This window comes from Stegostoma tigrinum, chromosome 1 (genome assembly GCF_030684315.1).
Source record: "Stegostoma tigrinum isolate sSteTig4 chromosome 1, sSteTig4.hap1, whole genome shotgun sequence".
Classification (NCBI taxonomy): Eukaryota; Metazoa; Chordata; class Chondrichthyes; order Orectolobiformes; family Stegostomatidae; genus Stegostoma; species Stegostoma tigrinum.
In genome coordinates, this window is record NC_081354.1 from 140,854,925 (window position 1) to 140,867,161 (window position 12,237).

General features: G+C 43.5%; 1 protein-coding gene across 2 annotated transcripts in view; it reads right to left on the minus strand.

Moving 5' to 3' along the window:
• The window catches only part of mtmr12 (myotubularin related protein 12), a 79,080-nt gene that overhangs the window by 30,742 nt on the left and 36,101 nt on the right, over positions 1–12,237 (minus strand). For both annotated transcript variants that reach the window (XM_048531256.2, XM_048531246.2), the window contains exon 8: positions 811–886. In XM_048531256.2, the coding sequence (XP_048387213.2) occupies positions 811–886 (76 nt within the window). The remainder of the gene's footprint in view (positions 1–810; positions 887–12,237) is intronic.

Sequence of the window (12,237 nt, forward strand, 5' to 3'; positions counted from 1 at the left end):
AAGGGAAATTGTGACAAACTACAATGGTTCAGTTCTTTGAAATGATCACTGGATGGGCTCCATAGCCTCAGATGCCCCCAGCTCGCCTTCACTTGGCAATGATAGCTCTGTGCTGGTCAAACAGATCTTTCTTGCAGAGCTACTCCCCTGGTCTGCCAAATTATCTTTCCTGCACATACTAGGATTTCCAGTTGGTATTCAGGCTTTGAATAATGGGCCAAAATAAAACTAGTACAACAAAGCAAAGCAAAGCAGTCTCCCCACTCGAGGAAAGATAGTTGGGGAGGGGGGAAAACAGGTGTGGAGACTAATCCTACACCCATCAGGGCTGCAGCTGTAGCCCTCTGTTGTCCTTTAGAAGAGGGGGAGGGGCAAAATTGGATGCGAATAGAAATCAGAGGGTCACAGGATTGGATGAATTTAGAATTAGGGAGGGGAGGCCACAGGGAGAGATGTAAATTCAAAATCACTGGGAGTCATCATCAGCCTTCCTAAAGTTAAACTTTTTCCCCCAGTACTCATACATAGTCTTTTTTCAACAGATTCTTGAAGTCATTACAAGCTAACATATGTTGTGGCATTGTTGTTAATTCTGTGCTAAGTTATCACATTCTAAGTGCTCCAACATCTACCCATTCTGTGTACATGCAATAATGAAAAAAAAAGTTCAACCTACTCAATTTCCTCAAAGCCTTTGAGAAAATCAGTGAACTGTTGAGAGATTTACAAAACATACATCACACATAGGAAAGTACTAACATCAATTAAACCTAAGGTTGGGCAATTAGAAGAAACAATAAGCAAACTTACAGGAATTCCTTTTCCTTTGTATTTCTTTATGTCATCATCAGCAACAGATAAAGGAACAGCAAAGAACTGTGGAAGTCTGGAAGCAGAACAAACCAACTTGTTTTGAAAACACAGAATTTACTTATAAATTAACAAAATATGTTGCAATTAAGTGATTCACTGAGGCAGGTGCATGAAGTTAAAATATCTTCCTCCTTTTATCAACACTTCCTCCAAACATACAAAGAATTGCACTTTTCACCTAGTCCCTGGTCCTTTTCAAATATATTTCACTTTCATTTCAAAAGCCCCTATGAATTCAGCTTCCATCACTGATAGCGTGGTCAAACCCCAAGAAATCTCAACACAAAATTTCTCCCAACTTCTCCCATAAGACCATTAGAACCAGGAAAAGGTGTAAGCCATTCAATCCCTTGAGATAACAAAGCGTGGGGCTGGATGAACACAGCAGGCCAAGCAGCATCTCAGGAGCACAAAAGCTGACGTTTCGGGCCTAGACCCTTCGGATCAACCCCTTGAGCCTGCTCTGCCATTCGGTCTGACATGCTCACATCCACTTTGCTGCCCTTTCCCCGTAACCAGTGATTTTCTATTGATCACGAATCAGTCTATTTCAACCTTATTAAATATACACAAGGATTCTGTCCCCACAGCTCTCTGTGGAAAGGAATTCCAAATAATCTCAACCCAAACAAGAAACTGCTCCTCATCCCAGTCTTAAATTGGTGCCCCTTTATTCTGAGACTACACTTTTTGGTCCTAAAATCTCCCACAAAAGGAAACTTTCTAAAAAAATTTATTTGCAGAATGAGGACATTGCTGGCTAGTCCAGCATTTATTGCCTGTCACTAACTGTACAGTTAAGTATCCATCACGATGCTAGAGTCACACTTAGGCCAGACCAGGTCAGGATGCCAGTTTCCTTCTTTAAAAAGAACAATAGTGAACAATTGCTTGACAAACAACAATGGATTCATTGTCATCATTAGGTTTTTAATTCAGATGTGTGTTTTGTTTAATTTAAATCAAATTCCACCATCTGCCACAATGGGATTTAAACCAGTCACCCCAGAATATTTCCTGGCCGGATTAACAGTCCAGCAATAATACCACGAGGCCATCACCGTCACCACCCCCTCCCACCTACCCTGTCAAGTCCCTTAGATGGATACAATTACTAGATTTACAAAGGTGTCTGGATGGTGTATGAACACTCAGGGTTTAGATGTATATAGGTCAAATGCCAACAAATGAGAAGAGGTCCCAGATTTGGTTGTCCAGTCTGCAGGGGCGATTTGGATTGAAGCATCCGTTTCTTCCATGCCACGTGACTTTATGACGATGACTCTATAATCCAAAAGGTTTTAAGGAGATCATCTCTCATTCTTCTAAATTCTGATTAATAGGGCCCCAACCTGTGCATCCTTTGCTCCTAAGACAATCCTTCCATCCTGGTGAACCTTCAATGAAGTACCTCCAATGAAATAATACTGTGTGTTAAGTAAGGGGACCAAAAAAATGCTCACAGCACTCCAGATATGGTCTCACCAGCAGCTTATACAGCTCAAGAAAGAGTTCCCCATTTTTCTCCTCCCAATTCCTTGAAACAAAAGCCAACATTCCATTTGCTGGCCCAATTACCTCCTGCACCTGACTGTTGGTTTTGATTATTGTGCACAAATACCCTCAAAGGCCCTTCATGTTGCAGGTTTCTACATTTTTTTTTCCACCAATTACAGCTCTGTTCTATTCATCTCACTCCTAAAACAAACAACTTGACATTTTTCTACGTTATACTCCATTTGCCAACTTTATGCCCCTTTCTTAACTTATCACTAGCACTCTAAGTTGTCTGTATCACTATCGCAACCTGCCTTTCCACCTATTTTTGTATCATCTACAATATATTTGTTTCCTTTCTCCAAGTCATTATCTATGCTGTAAACAGTTGCAATCCCAGCACTGATCTGGGTCAAGCCCATTGGTCACAGGTAGTCAACCTGAAAAAGGACCCATTGTTTCCAGTCAATTCTCTATCCATTCCTATAATGGTCCTTTTGTTGACTAACAAGAGATTTTCCCTTTTCTTCCCTCCTATAAACACCGATAGGACCCCCAGTCCTTGTCTTCCCACCAGTATCCACAGCCAAAGAATCACCAATTGCCATTTCTGTCACCTCCAGAAACACATACCCCTCCTTTGTCAGCCTTCCACAGGGGCAGTTCCCTCCAGGGCACCCTGGTCCACTCTTCCTCCACTCTGCAACACCACCTCACACCTCATGCCACCTTCCCTTATGATTGCAGAGGATATAACAGCTGTCCGTTTCCTCCAACCTCCTCACTATCCAAGGCCCAAGACACACCTTCCAAGAGAAGCAGGAATTTACCTGTACTTCACTATCTAATTTACTGTATTCACTGCTCACAATGTGGTTCTCTCTCAAAAGGAAACCTTTATTTGTCAGTGCATTGAGTATAGGTGGTGAGAGGTCATGCGGTGGCTATACAGGACATTGGTGAGGCCACTATTGGAATACTGTGTTCAATTCTGGGCTCGTTGCCATACGAAGCATTGTGAAACTTCAAAGGCTTCAGAAAAGATTCACATGGATGTTGCCAGGTTGAGGGTTGAAGGTATACAAAGAGGCTGAATAAGATGGGAATATTTCCCCTCAAGTGTCAGAAGCTAAGGAGTGACCCTATAGAAGTTTACAAAATCACGAGGGACTAGATAGGGTGAATAGCCGAGTCTTTCCCCCCCCCCCCCCCCCCCCACCAAGGGTAGGGGAGTCAAAAGCTAGAGGGCAGAGGTTTAAGTTGAGAGGGGAAAGATTTAAAAAAGGGACCTAAGGGGAAACTTTCTCCACACAAAAAAGTGGTGTATGTAAGGAATGAGCTGCCAGAGAAAGTTGTGGAGGCTGGTACAATTACATTTGAAAGGCAACTGAGTGTACGAATATGAAGGAAGGGTTTAGAGGGATATGGGCCAAATGGGACTAGATTAGAGTATCTGGTCAACATGTACCAGTTGGACTGAAGGGTCCATTTCCATGTGTGCAGCTCTATGACTGTGACAAAACAGACTAGGCAACCGCAATGCGGAACACCTACATTCTGCCTGAAAAAGTGACCCTGATCTTCCAGTTGCCTGCCACTTCAACACACCACCCTGTCCCCTTACCAACATGTATCTCAGGCTTGCTGCGGTGCTCCAGCAAAGCTTACCACAAGCTGGAAGAACAGCATTTCATTTTCTACTTGAGAATTCTGCAACCTCCAGGACTCAAAATCAAATTCAATAATTTTAGGGTCTAAACACCTTGCTCAGTGTCCTTCCCCCAACCCCCATCATCACATGGACTGTTACTACACATAAATCGATTATCAGCTAATGGCCCTCATTAGCAGATATTGATTCTCCCAGGCTGACCATTATCCATTCCTTTGTCTGCCCAACTGCTCCTTCTCTCTCTGGGCTCCAACTGCACCTATCATTTACTCCTCACCCCCTCTCCATCTTCACCATATATACACACACACACAATTTCTAGCTACCATCAGTTCTGAAGAAGGGTCACTGGACCTGAAACACTAACTCTGCTTTCTCTCAACTGATGATGCCAGACCTGCTGATTGTCTCCAGTAATTTATAATTCTGTTACAGATTTCCAGTATCCACAGTTCTTAAATCAATTAAAATAAATTGATTAAAATAACCAACTCCAGACACTTGCTTGTATCTTAAAGCAAAACACTTAGAAATTTATTGAAAATAATAACTTTAGCAAAGCAAAATTAAACAAAGTAATCAAACTGGTCTACACTGTAACCTTCTTTTTTCTGAAGAAGGGTCTAGGCCCAAAACGTCAGCTTTTCTGCTCCTCTGATGCTGCTTGGCCTGCTGTGTTCAGCCTTGTTATCAAGTACCAGAGGACTGGGATTCTGAAAATATTCAAAGAATCCAAGGGTAGGATCAAGAATTATAAGAGTTTCAGAGCCAGAGAGACGTACAGCATGGTGAGAGACCCTTTAGTTCAACTCATCATGCTGAACAGATATTCTGAATAAATCTGGTCCCATTTGCCAGCATTTGGCCCATTTCCCTCTAAACCCTTCCTATTCATATACCCATCCAGGTGCCTTGTCAAAACATATAACTGTACCAGACTGCAGCACTTCCTCTGGCAGTTCACTCCATACACATGCTGCCCGCCGTGCGTGAAAAAATTGCCCCCCAGGTCCATTTTGTATGTATTCTCTCTCGTTAAAATTGTGCCCTCTCATTTTCGGCTCCACTACCTTGGGGAAAAGACCATGTCTGTCTATTTACCCTCTCCATGCTCATGATTTTATAAAACCTCTAAGGTCACTGCTCAGCCTCCAATGCTGGAGAGAAAATAGCTCCAGCTTATTCAGGCTCTCCCTGTAGCTCAATCCCTCCAACTCTGGCAACATCCTTGTAAATCTTCTCTGAAACCTTTGCAGTTTCACAGCATCCTTCCTGTAGCAGGGAAGCTAGAACTAAAGGCAATATCCCAACAAGTGGCCTAACCATGTCCTGTACAGACACAACCTCCCAACTCCGATACTCAACGCACTGACCAATAAAGGCAAGCATACCAAATGCCTTCTTCAATATCCTTGTCAGGCTCATCATATGTAGGCTCAAGGTCTGACATCAGAGGCAGGCAAACTAAAGGAATTAATACCTGATTAACTGGACTTTCCATGCCAAGAGGCAGCCCGTTTAAGATAATCACACTTCAGGGTTGGATCTTCTGATTTGGACAGTGCTCAGGGATAGGAGTGTAACTGCGAGTAAGACAGGTAAGTGGACCCAGAGGACAGGTGCACAGGAGCCTAAGCATTTGTAATTGTTCAACAATGCTGAGGTTCTTGCAGCTGGTCTAGAGGAGGTCCATGACCCCAGGGTGAATGAGCTAAGTGACAATGGTTCCACAGTACAGGAATCCATTCAAGAGCAGGGAGCAAGAAGGAATGCAGCACAGTAGGTGGTCACTCAAATAGAAGCGGGGGGGGGGGGGGAATACTGAAAATTTTTCTACAGCATGCAGTAGAAGTTCAGACCACTATGCTGCCTGCCTGATACCAGAGTCAGAGATATTAGGAATTGCAGATGCTGGAGAATCTGAGATAACAAGCTGTAGAACTGGATGAACACAGCAGGTCAAGCAGCAGAGGAGCAAGGCGGCTCATGTTTCAGGTCTAGACCCTTCTTCAGATATGGGGGGGGGGGGGGGTTCTGAAATAAATTGGGAGAGAGAGGGGGATGCGGATAGATGACGGATAGGAGGAGAAGATAAGTGGACAGGAGACAGACAGGTCAAAGAGGCAGGATGGGAGCCAGTAAAAAGGTGAGGGGAGTGTAGGTGGGGAGGTAGGGAAAGATAAATCAGTCCAGGGAGGATAGACAGGTCAAGGGAGCAGGATGAAGTTACTAAGTAGGAAATGGGGGTGCGGCTTGAGGTGGGATAGGTGAGGGGAAGGACAGGTTAGGGAGGCAGGAACAAGCTGGGCTGGTTTTGGGATGCAGTAGGGGGAAGGGGAGATTTTGAAGCTTGTGAAGTCCACATTGATACCATTGGGCTGCAGGGTTCCCAAGCGGAATATGAGTTGCTGTTCCTGCAACCAGGGTCACAATGTCTGCCGACAAATTTCAAGGAGTCATCATTGTGGTTTACCAAAGTACCAAGGACATAGGCCACACAAAGGTGGTTTTGCATCGTCAATGAGAGACTAGGCATTAAACAAACAGAGCTTTGACAGTCAGTCTCTACAATACTACTTTCATAGGGAAAAATCAAATTAAAGAGAAGAATGTGTGCCTCAAAAACTGGTGCGAGGGAAGTGGGTTCCAGTTCATGAGGGACTGGTACCAGTACTGGGCAAAGTGGCATCTGTACAGTAGACAGCGTCTCCATCTAAATCATGTTGGGATCAGTGTTCCTGCCAAACATAATGGGGGAAGTACAGAGGATTTTAAACAGTATAATGGAGGCAAATTTGAGAAGATGCAGTAATCAAAGAATACAGGAAATAATCAACTAACTGATGGCATATAAATCTAAGGGTTAACCACCAAATAGGACCAGAATTTGCAGAATAAGAGGATAAAGTTAAATGTTCAACATCCAAATGCACATCGCCTTGTAAACAAGTGAGCTGAGCGTGCAAACTGCAATGTAATAGTCATTCAATCTAGTAGCCATTACAGATATGGCTGCAGGACAAGGTGGATCAGAACCTGAATCTTGCAGTCATTTAGGAATCACTAGCCAAGTCGACAAGGTGGAAGGGTGGATCTGGAAAGGAGCGAGGGTTGAGGGAAACTAAGATGTGGAAGCAGTTGGAGTAGAAATGACGCAGGCAAGAAGTGATGTGGGAATGGGGTACAGGCCTGCTACCAGCCTCCACCCGGTCAGATGAAATAAGGCAAGAGATAATGAGAACTTGTCAGAAAGAAGTGGCGATAACAGCATGTCATCTGGAAGAGTCAGGCAAAAAGCAGTCTATACAAAGTTCATAAAATGTCTTAGAATCTGTTCTTCTTACAAACTTTCCTACAGCCAACCAGAGAGCAGGCAATATTAGACTTCAGAGAATCCCAGGTGGAAGCAGGCCATTCAGCACAGGGAGTCCACACCAACTGGCAGACCCATTAGGAGTATTGATATGCAGAGGGATTTGGGTGGATGGGTCCATAGGTCACTGAAGGTGGCAGTGCAAATAGAGAAGGTCATAAAAAGTGATTATGGCGTGCTTGCTGGCATTGGAAAGGGGAAATATACGGATAGGCAAGTTACGTTGCAGCTTTATATAAAAAAAACTTTAGTTAGGCCACAGTTGGAATATTGCATACAGCTCTGGTCACCACACTACCAGAAGGATTTGGATGCTTTGGCGATGGTACAGTAAAGGTTTACCAGGATATTGCTTGGGGATTTTAGCTACAAAAGAAAGGTCAGAGACTGGATTTGTTTACAATGGAACACAGTAGGTTGACAGGCAACCTAAAAGTTTAAAAGATTGTGAATGGCATGGATAGAGTGGAAAGTATGAGGCACTTTCCCCAAGGTGGAGGGGTCAATTACTATGGGACACAAGTTCACGGTGCAAGGTTGATTGGGCGGGGGGGGGGGGGGGGGGGGGGGGGGTTGTTAAAAGAGTTATGCAAGGGCAGTTTTGCAAACAAAGGATGGGGAGTACCAGAGATGTGTCACCAGAGATGGTGGTGGAAGCAGGCACAATGGCAGCATTCAAAAAGCACCTAGACAAATACACGAACAGGAAGGGAATAGAGGGACATGGATTCTGTCAGTGAAGACAGTTTTAGAACGGAGGGGCAAAATATGGCTGCACAGGCTTGGATGGCCGAAGGGCCTGTTCCCGAGCTGTATTGTTCTAGGACTCTTGGCAGGGGAGTGGGAGTAACTCTGCACTTTCCATGGCTTATGTATCCTACGTATCCTATGTATCCCCAGACACAATGACGGTTCACATGAGGATGTAGCTTGATACATTAACATTCTACCAAGTAGACCAATTGGTCAAGGAACTGATCAAGGTGTTTGCTTGGGTTTCTAGCAACAATTCTAGTCTTTATGAACTCTTCTGTTATCAAAAAGGGAGCAATATGAAAATGAAACACTGCAGGCCAAATGAATCTTGGTTTCCAGTACGGCATGAATTCTTTTAAGTGTTCTCCAATTGCAGAACTATATCTAGTACTGGACTATATCCCCAAAAATGGCCAATAGTGACTGAGTGCAGTCGGCGTGTTGCCTATGCAAAGTCAATGGAACGTGGTCGATACAGTCTGCAAGTCAGATGTACAGGTTATATGCCTGGCATCATATTGACAGGTCTATCACATGGCTCATTTTGTGCTAGATAAAAATGTTTGGCGGAATGGCAGTATCTTGTTCATGGAGAATGCCACATGTTTATTGCAAAGTAGCAGTGAGCTGGTTTGCTTCATCCATTGCCCAAATTGAGACAACTTTCCTCTTTGCCATCTTCAGCAGTTCCTTGAATCAGAATGACTTTCTTCCACTTTGGAGGTGTGGTCTGTGGTAGCTATCACAGTTGGGGCAGATGTTGCTGGAAGAGACAGGTGGGATGTTTGAGATTTTACATGTTCATTCTACTGTTTGAACCTGGCCTCCACTTGCACTTGACTTGGCTAGAGATCTCATTGGTAAAGTGGTAATAACCTTCAATAGTTGAATTTTACATTCAGTTACAGAAGAAAGGAATAAGTCAGGGGCTATTTCTTACAAACTTAAATAATGGCAATTATGGAGGATATGAAAGCAAAGCTGACCAAAATGAACTAGATTAGGCTAAAGAGATGTAGCATCAGACATTTATGGGGCTATTTTGGAACATGGTCTTTTTTCTCCCCCTTGATAGAATGGATGCATTCCAACATCGAAAAGGACAGACAACATTCTTGGTTAACTAGGAAGAAGTGTGAACAAAAAGGAAAAACCATAACTGTGCGAAGAAGTGGCAGCTCAGATGATTAGACAGAATATTAAAGAAAGATCAAAACTTAAAGAAGGAAAGATGAAGTAAAAGAAAAAAAAACTAACCAGATATCTAAATTCAGAAAGCAAGAGCTTCCATAAATATTTAAAGAGGTGAAAAAATATTAAAGCAAGCATTGATCCTCTTAATTCTCCAGTCTGACTTTCTAAATGGAAAATAAAAGGAGATGGCACGTGAACTGTATAGATATTTTGAATCAGTTTTCATGATAGAGTATGCGAGTAACACAAGACGCAGCAATAATTCAGGAAATGGAAGGGGAGGGAGGAACTCGGGCAAACCACAATCATCAGGGTAGTGTTACACGTACAATCGGGTCTGCTGTAACACGATATAGTTTCAATCCTGCACAACACCGCATTAGAGGAAATTATGCAATAGAAATAACAGGTTCTCCAGGAGAAGTGGCGTTGGGGGCAGAACAAAACAAAAGAACAAATTCACTCAAAATCAGTCAAGGGCCTAACACAGGATAGCACAATTTGAATAAGTGTTTAATTCATATCTAATAATGATACGAAAATAATTTAACACTTGACCTTGAAAGAGATGTCAAGATGACCTAATGGAAAAGGACGTTGTACTGCACCTCTCATATAAAGCGCTTCACGACAAAGCCCTGGAAACGATCGTGATGTCGACGCATATGCGCTCTAAACGAATCGCGGTATAGCCAACACAAGTTCATGATTTAGAAACAGAGATCCTCTATTTGTCAAACACATTACAGCCAATTCATGTTGATGGAACACGTGTTATAGCAGGACTGACTGTAATTTGACTAAGCTGTGGGCTGTCAAGTGCTTGGCTCCGAACAGAGGTTACTGAAATCTCCACAAGGCATTTGAGAGGGACCACATCAAAAGTTAATGCAGAAAATAAAGTATGGAGAAGATTGGCTGGCTAACAGGAAGCAGAGAGTGGGTATAAATGATTCTTTTTCAGGTTGGCAAGTTGTAGGACTGTGTAATAAGTAATGTGCCAGAAGGACTGGTGTTGGGACCTCAACTGTTTACATTTTATATCAATGACTTAAATGAGAGAATAGAAGGTATGGTTGACAAGTTTACTGATGACAAAAACATAGGTTGTAAAGAAGACACCAGGAGATTACAAAAATAAATTGATAGGTTGCCAAGTGGGCAAAGATATGGCAAATAGCATGTAATATGGGAAAAGTGTAAGGTTGCCCATTTTGCAAGGAAAAAAAATCAAAAAGTAACATTACCTAAACTGAGAGAGACTACAGAACTCGGATGCAGAGGGACCTGCGTATCCTCACAAAAATGGATCGCAAAACTTACAATGCAGGTATAGCAAATAATTTGAAATGTTAACAAAATTTTAATCATCTATCATGAGGAAAATTGAACAGAAAAGCAGGGAGGGATTCTTCAATTACATATAGCACTAGTGAGACCACATTCCGTGCTGAGCAGTGATCGTCATCTTATTTGACAAAAGATTTAAATACATTTAAATTTAGATTTAAATAGATAGTTCAGAGAAGGTTAACTAAACTGTTAGTAGGAATAGGCAGGCTCTATTGTGAGGAAAGGCTGGACTTGTATCCTCAGGAATTTACAAGCAAGTAGTGACTTGATTGAAACAAGATCCTGAGCTGTCTTGACTAGGTATATGTTTCTATGTATGGGAGATTCTAGATGTGTGTGTAGAGTCACAGTCCTTGAATGTTTAAATTCTTGTTAAGCAAGACGTTGAAAGGTTACTAGGAGTATATGGTAAAGTGGATTTACAGTGACACAATCAGACCATCCATTAATCTTATTAAATGGTGCAGCAAGCTCAAGGGCCCGCTTTGTAGGTCAGAAGTGGAAATGATCATCAATGATTGCATAATGTTTATAATCATTCACAACTCTTCAGACACTGAAGCAGTCCATGTCCAAATGCAACAAAATCTAGACAATATCCAGGCTTGGACTGACAAGTGGCAAGTGACAAATCATCACACAAATGCCAAACATAGCCATCTCCAAATGAGAGATAATGAAATGTGAGGCTGGATGAACACAGCAGGCCCAGCAGCATCTCAGGAGGGGATACGTCAGTCCAGGGAAGACGGACAGGTCAAGGAGGTGGGATGAGGTTAGTAGGTAGGAGATGGAGGTGCGGCTTGGGGCAGGAGGAAGGGATGGGTGAGAGGAAGAACAGGTTAGGGAGGCAGAGACAGGTTGGACTGGTTTTGGGATGCAGTGGGGGGAGGGGAAGAGCTGGGCTGGTTTTGGGATGCGGTGGGGGGAGGGGAGATTTTGAAGCTGGTGAAGTCCACATTGATACCATTGGGCTGCAGGGTCCCCTCCCCCCACTGCACCACACAACCAGCCCAGCTCTTGCCCTCCACCCACTGCATCCCAAAACCAGTCCAACCTGTCTCTGCCTCCCTAACCTGTTCTTCCTCTCACCCATCCCTTCCTCCCACCCCAAGCCGCACCTCCATCTCCTACCTACTAACCTCATCCCACCTCCTTGACCTGTCCATCTTCCCTGGACTGGCCTATCCCCTCCCTACACTCTCCTCTCCACCTTCGGTCTGCCTCCCCCTCTCTCCCTATTTATTCCAGAACCCTCACCCCATCCCCCTCTCTGAAGAAGGGTCTAGGCCCGAAATGTCAGCTTTTGTGCTCCTGAGATGCTGCTGGGCCTGCTGTGTATATCCAGCTCCACACTGTTATCTTGGATTCTCCAGCATCTGCAGTTCCCATTATGTCAGGTCAGAGAGCTGGTTGTGCTCAGTTAGTATGCAAAGCTAGGCACTAAATTAAGAAACGGGACCTTAAAATAGCCAAAATCTTCAGATTACTTCATGAGCCCCTTGCAATTCATCATAGG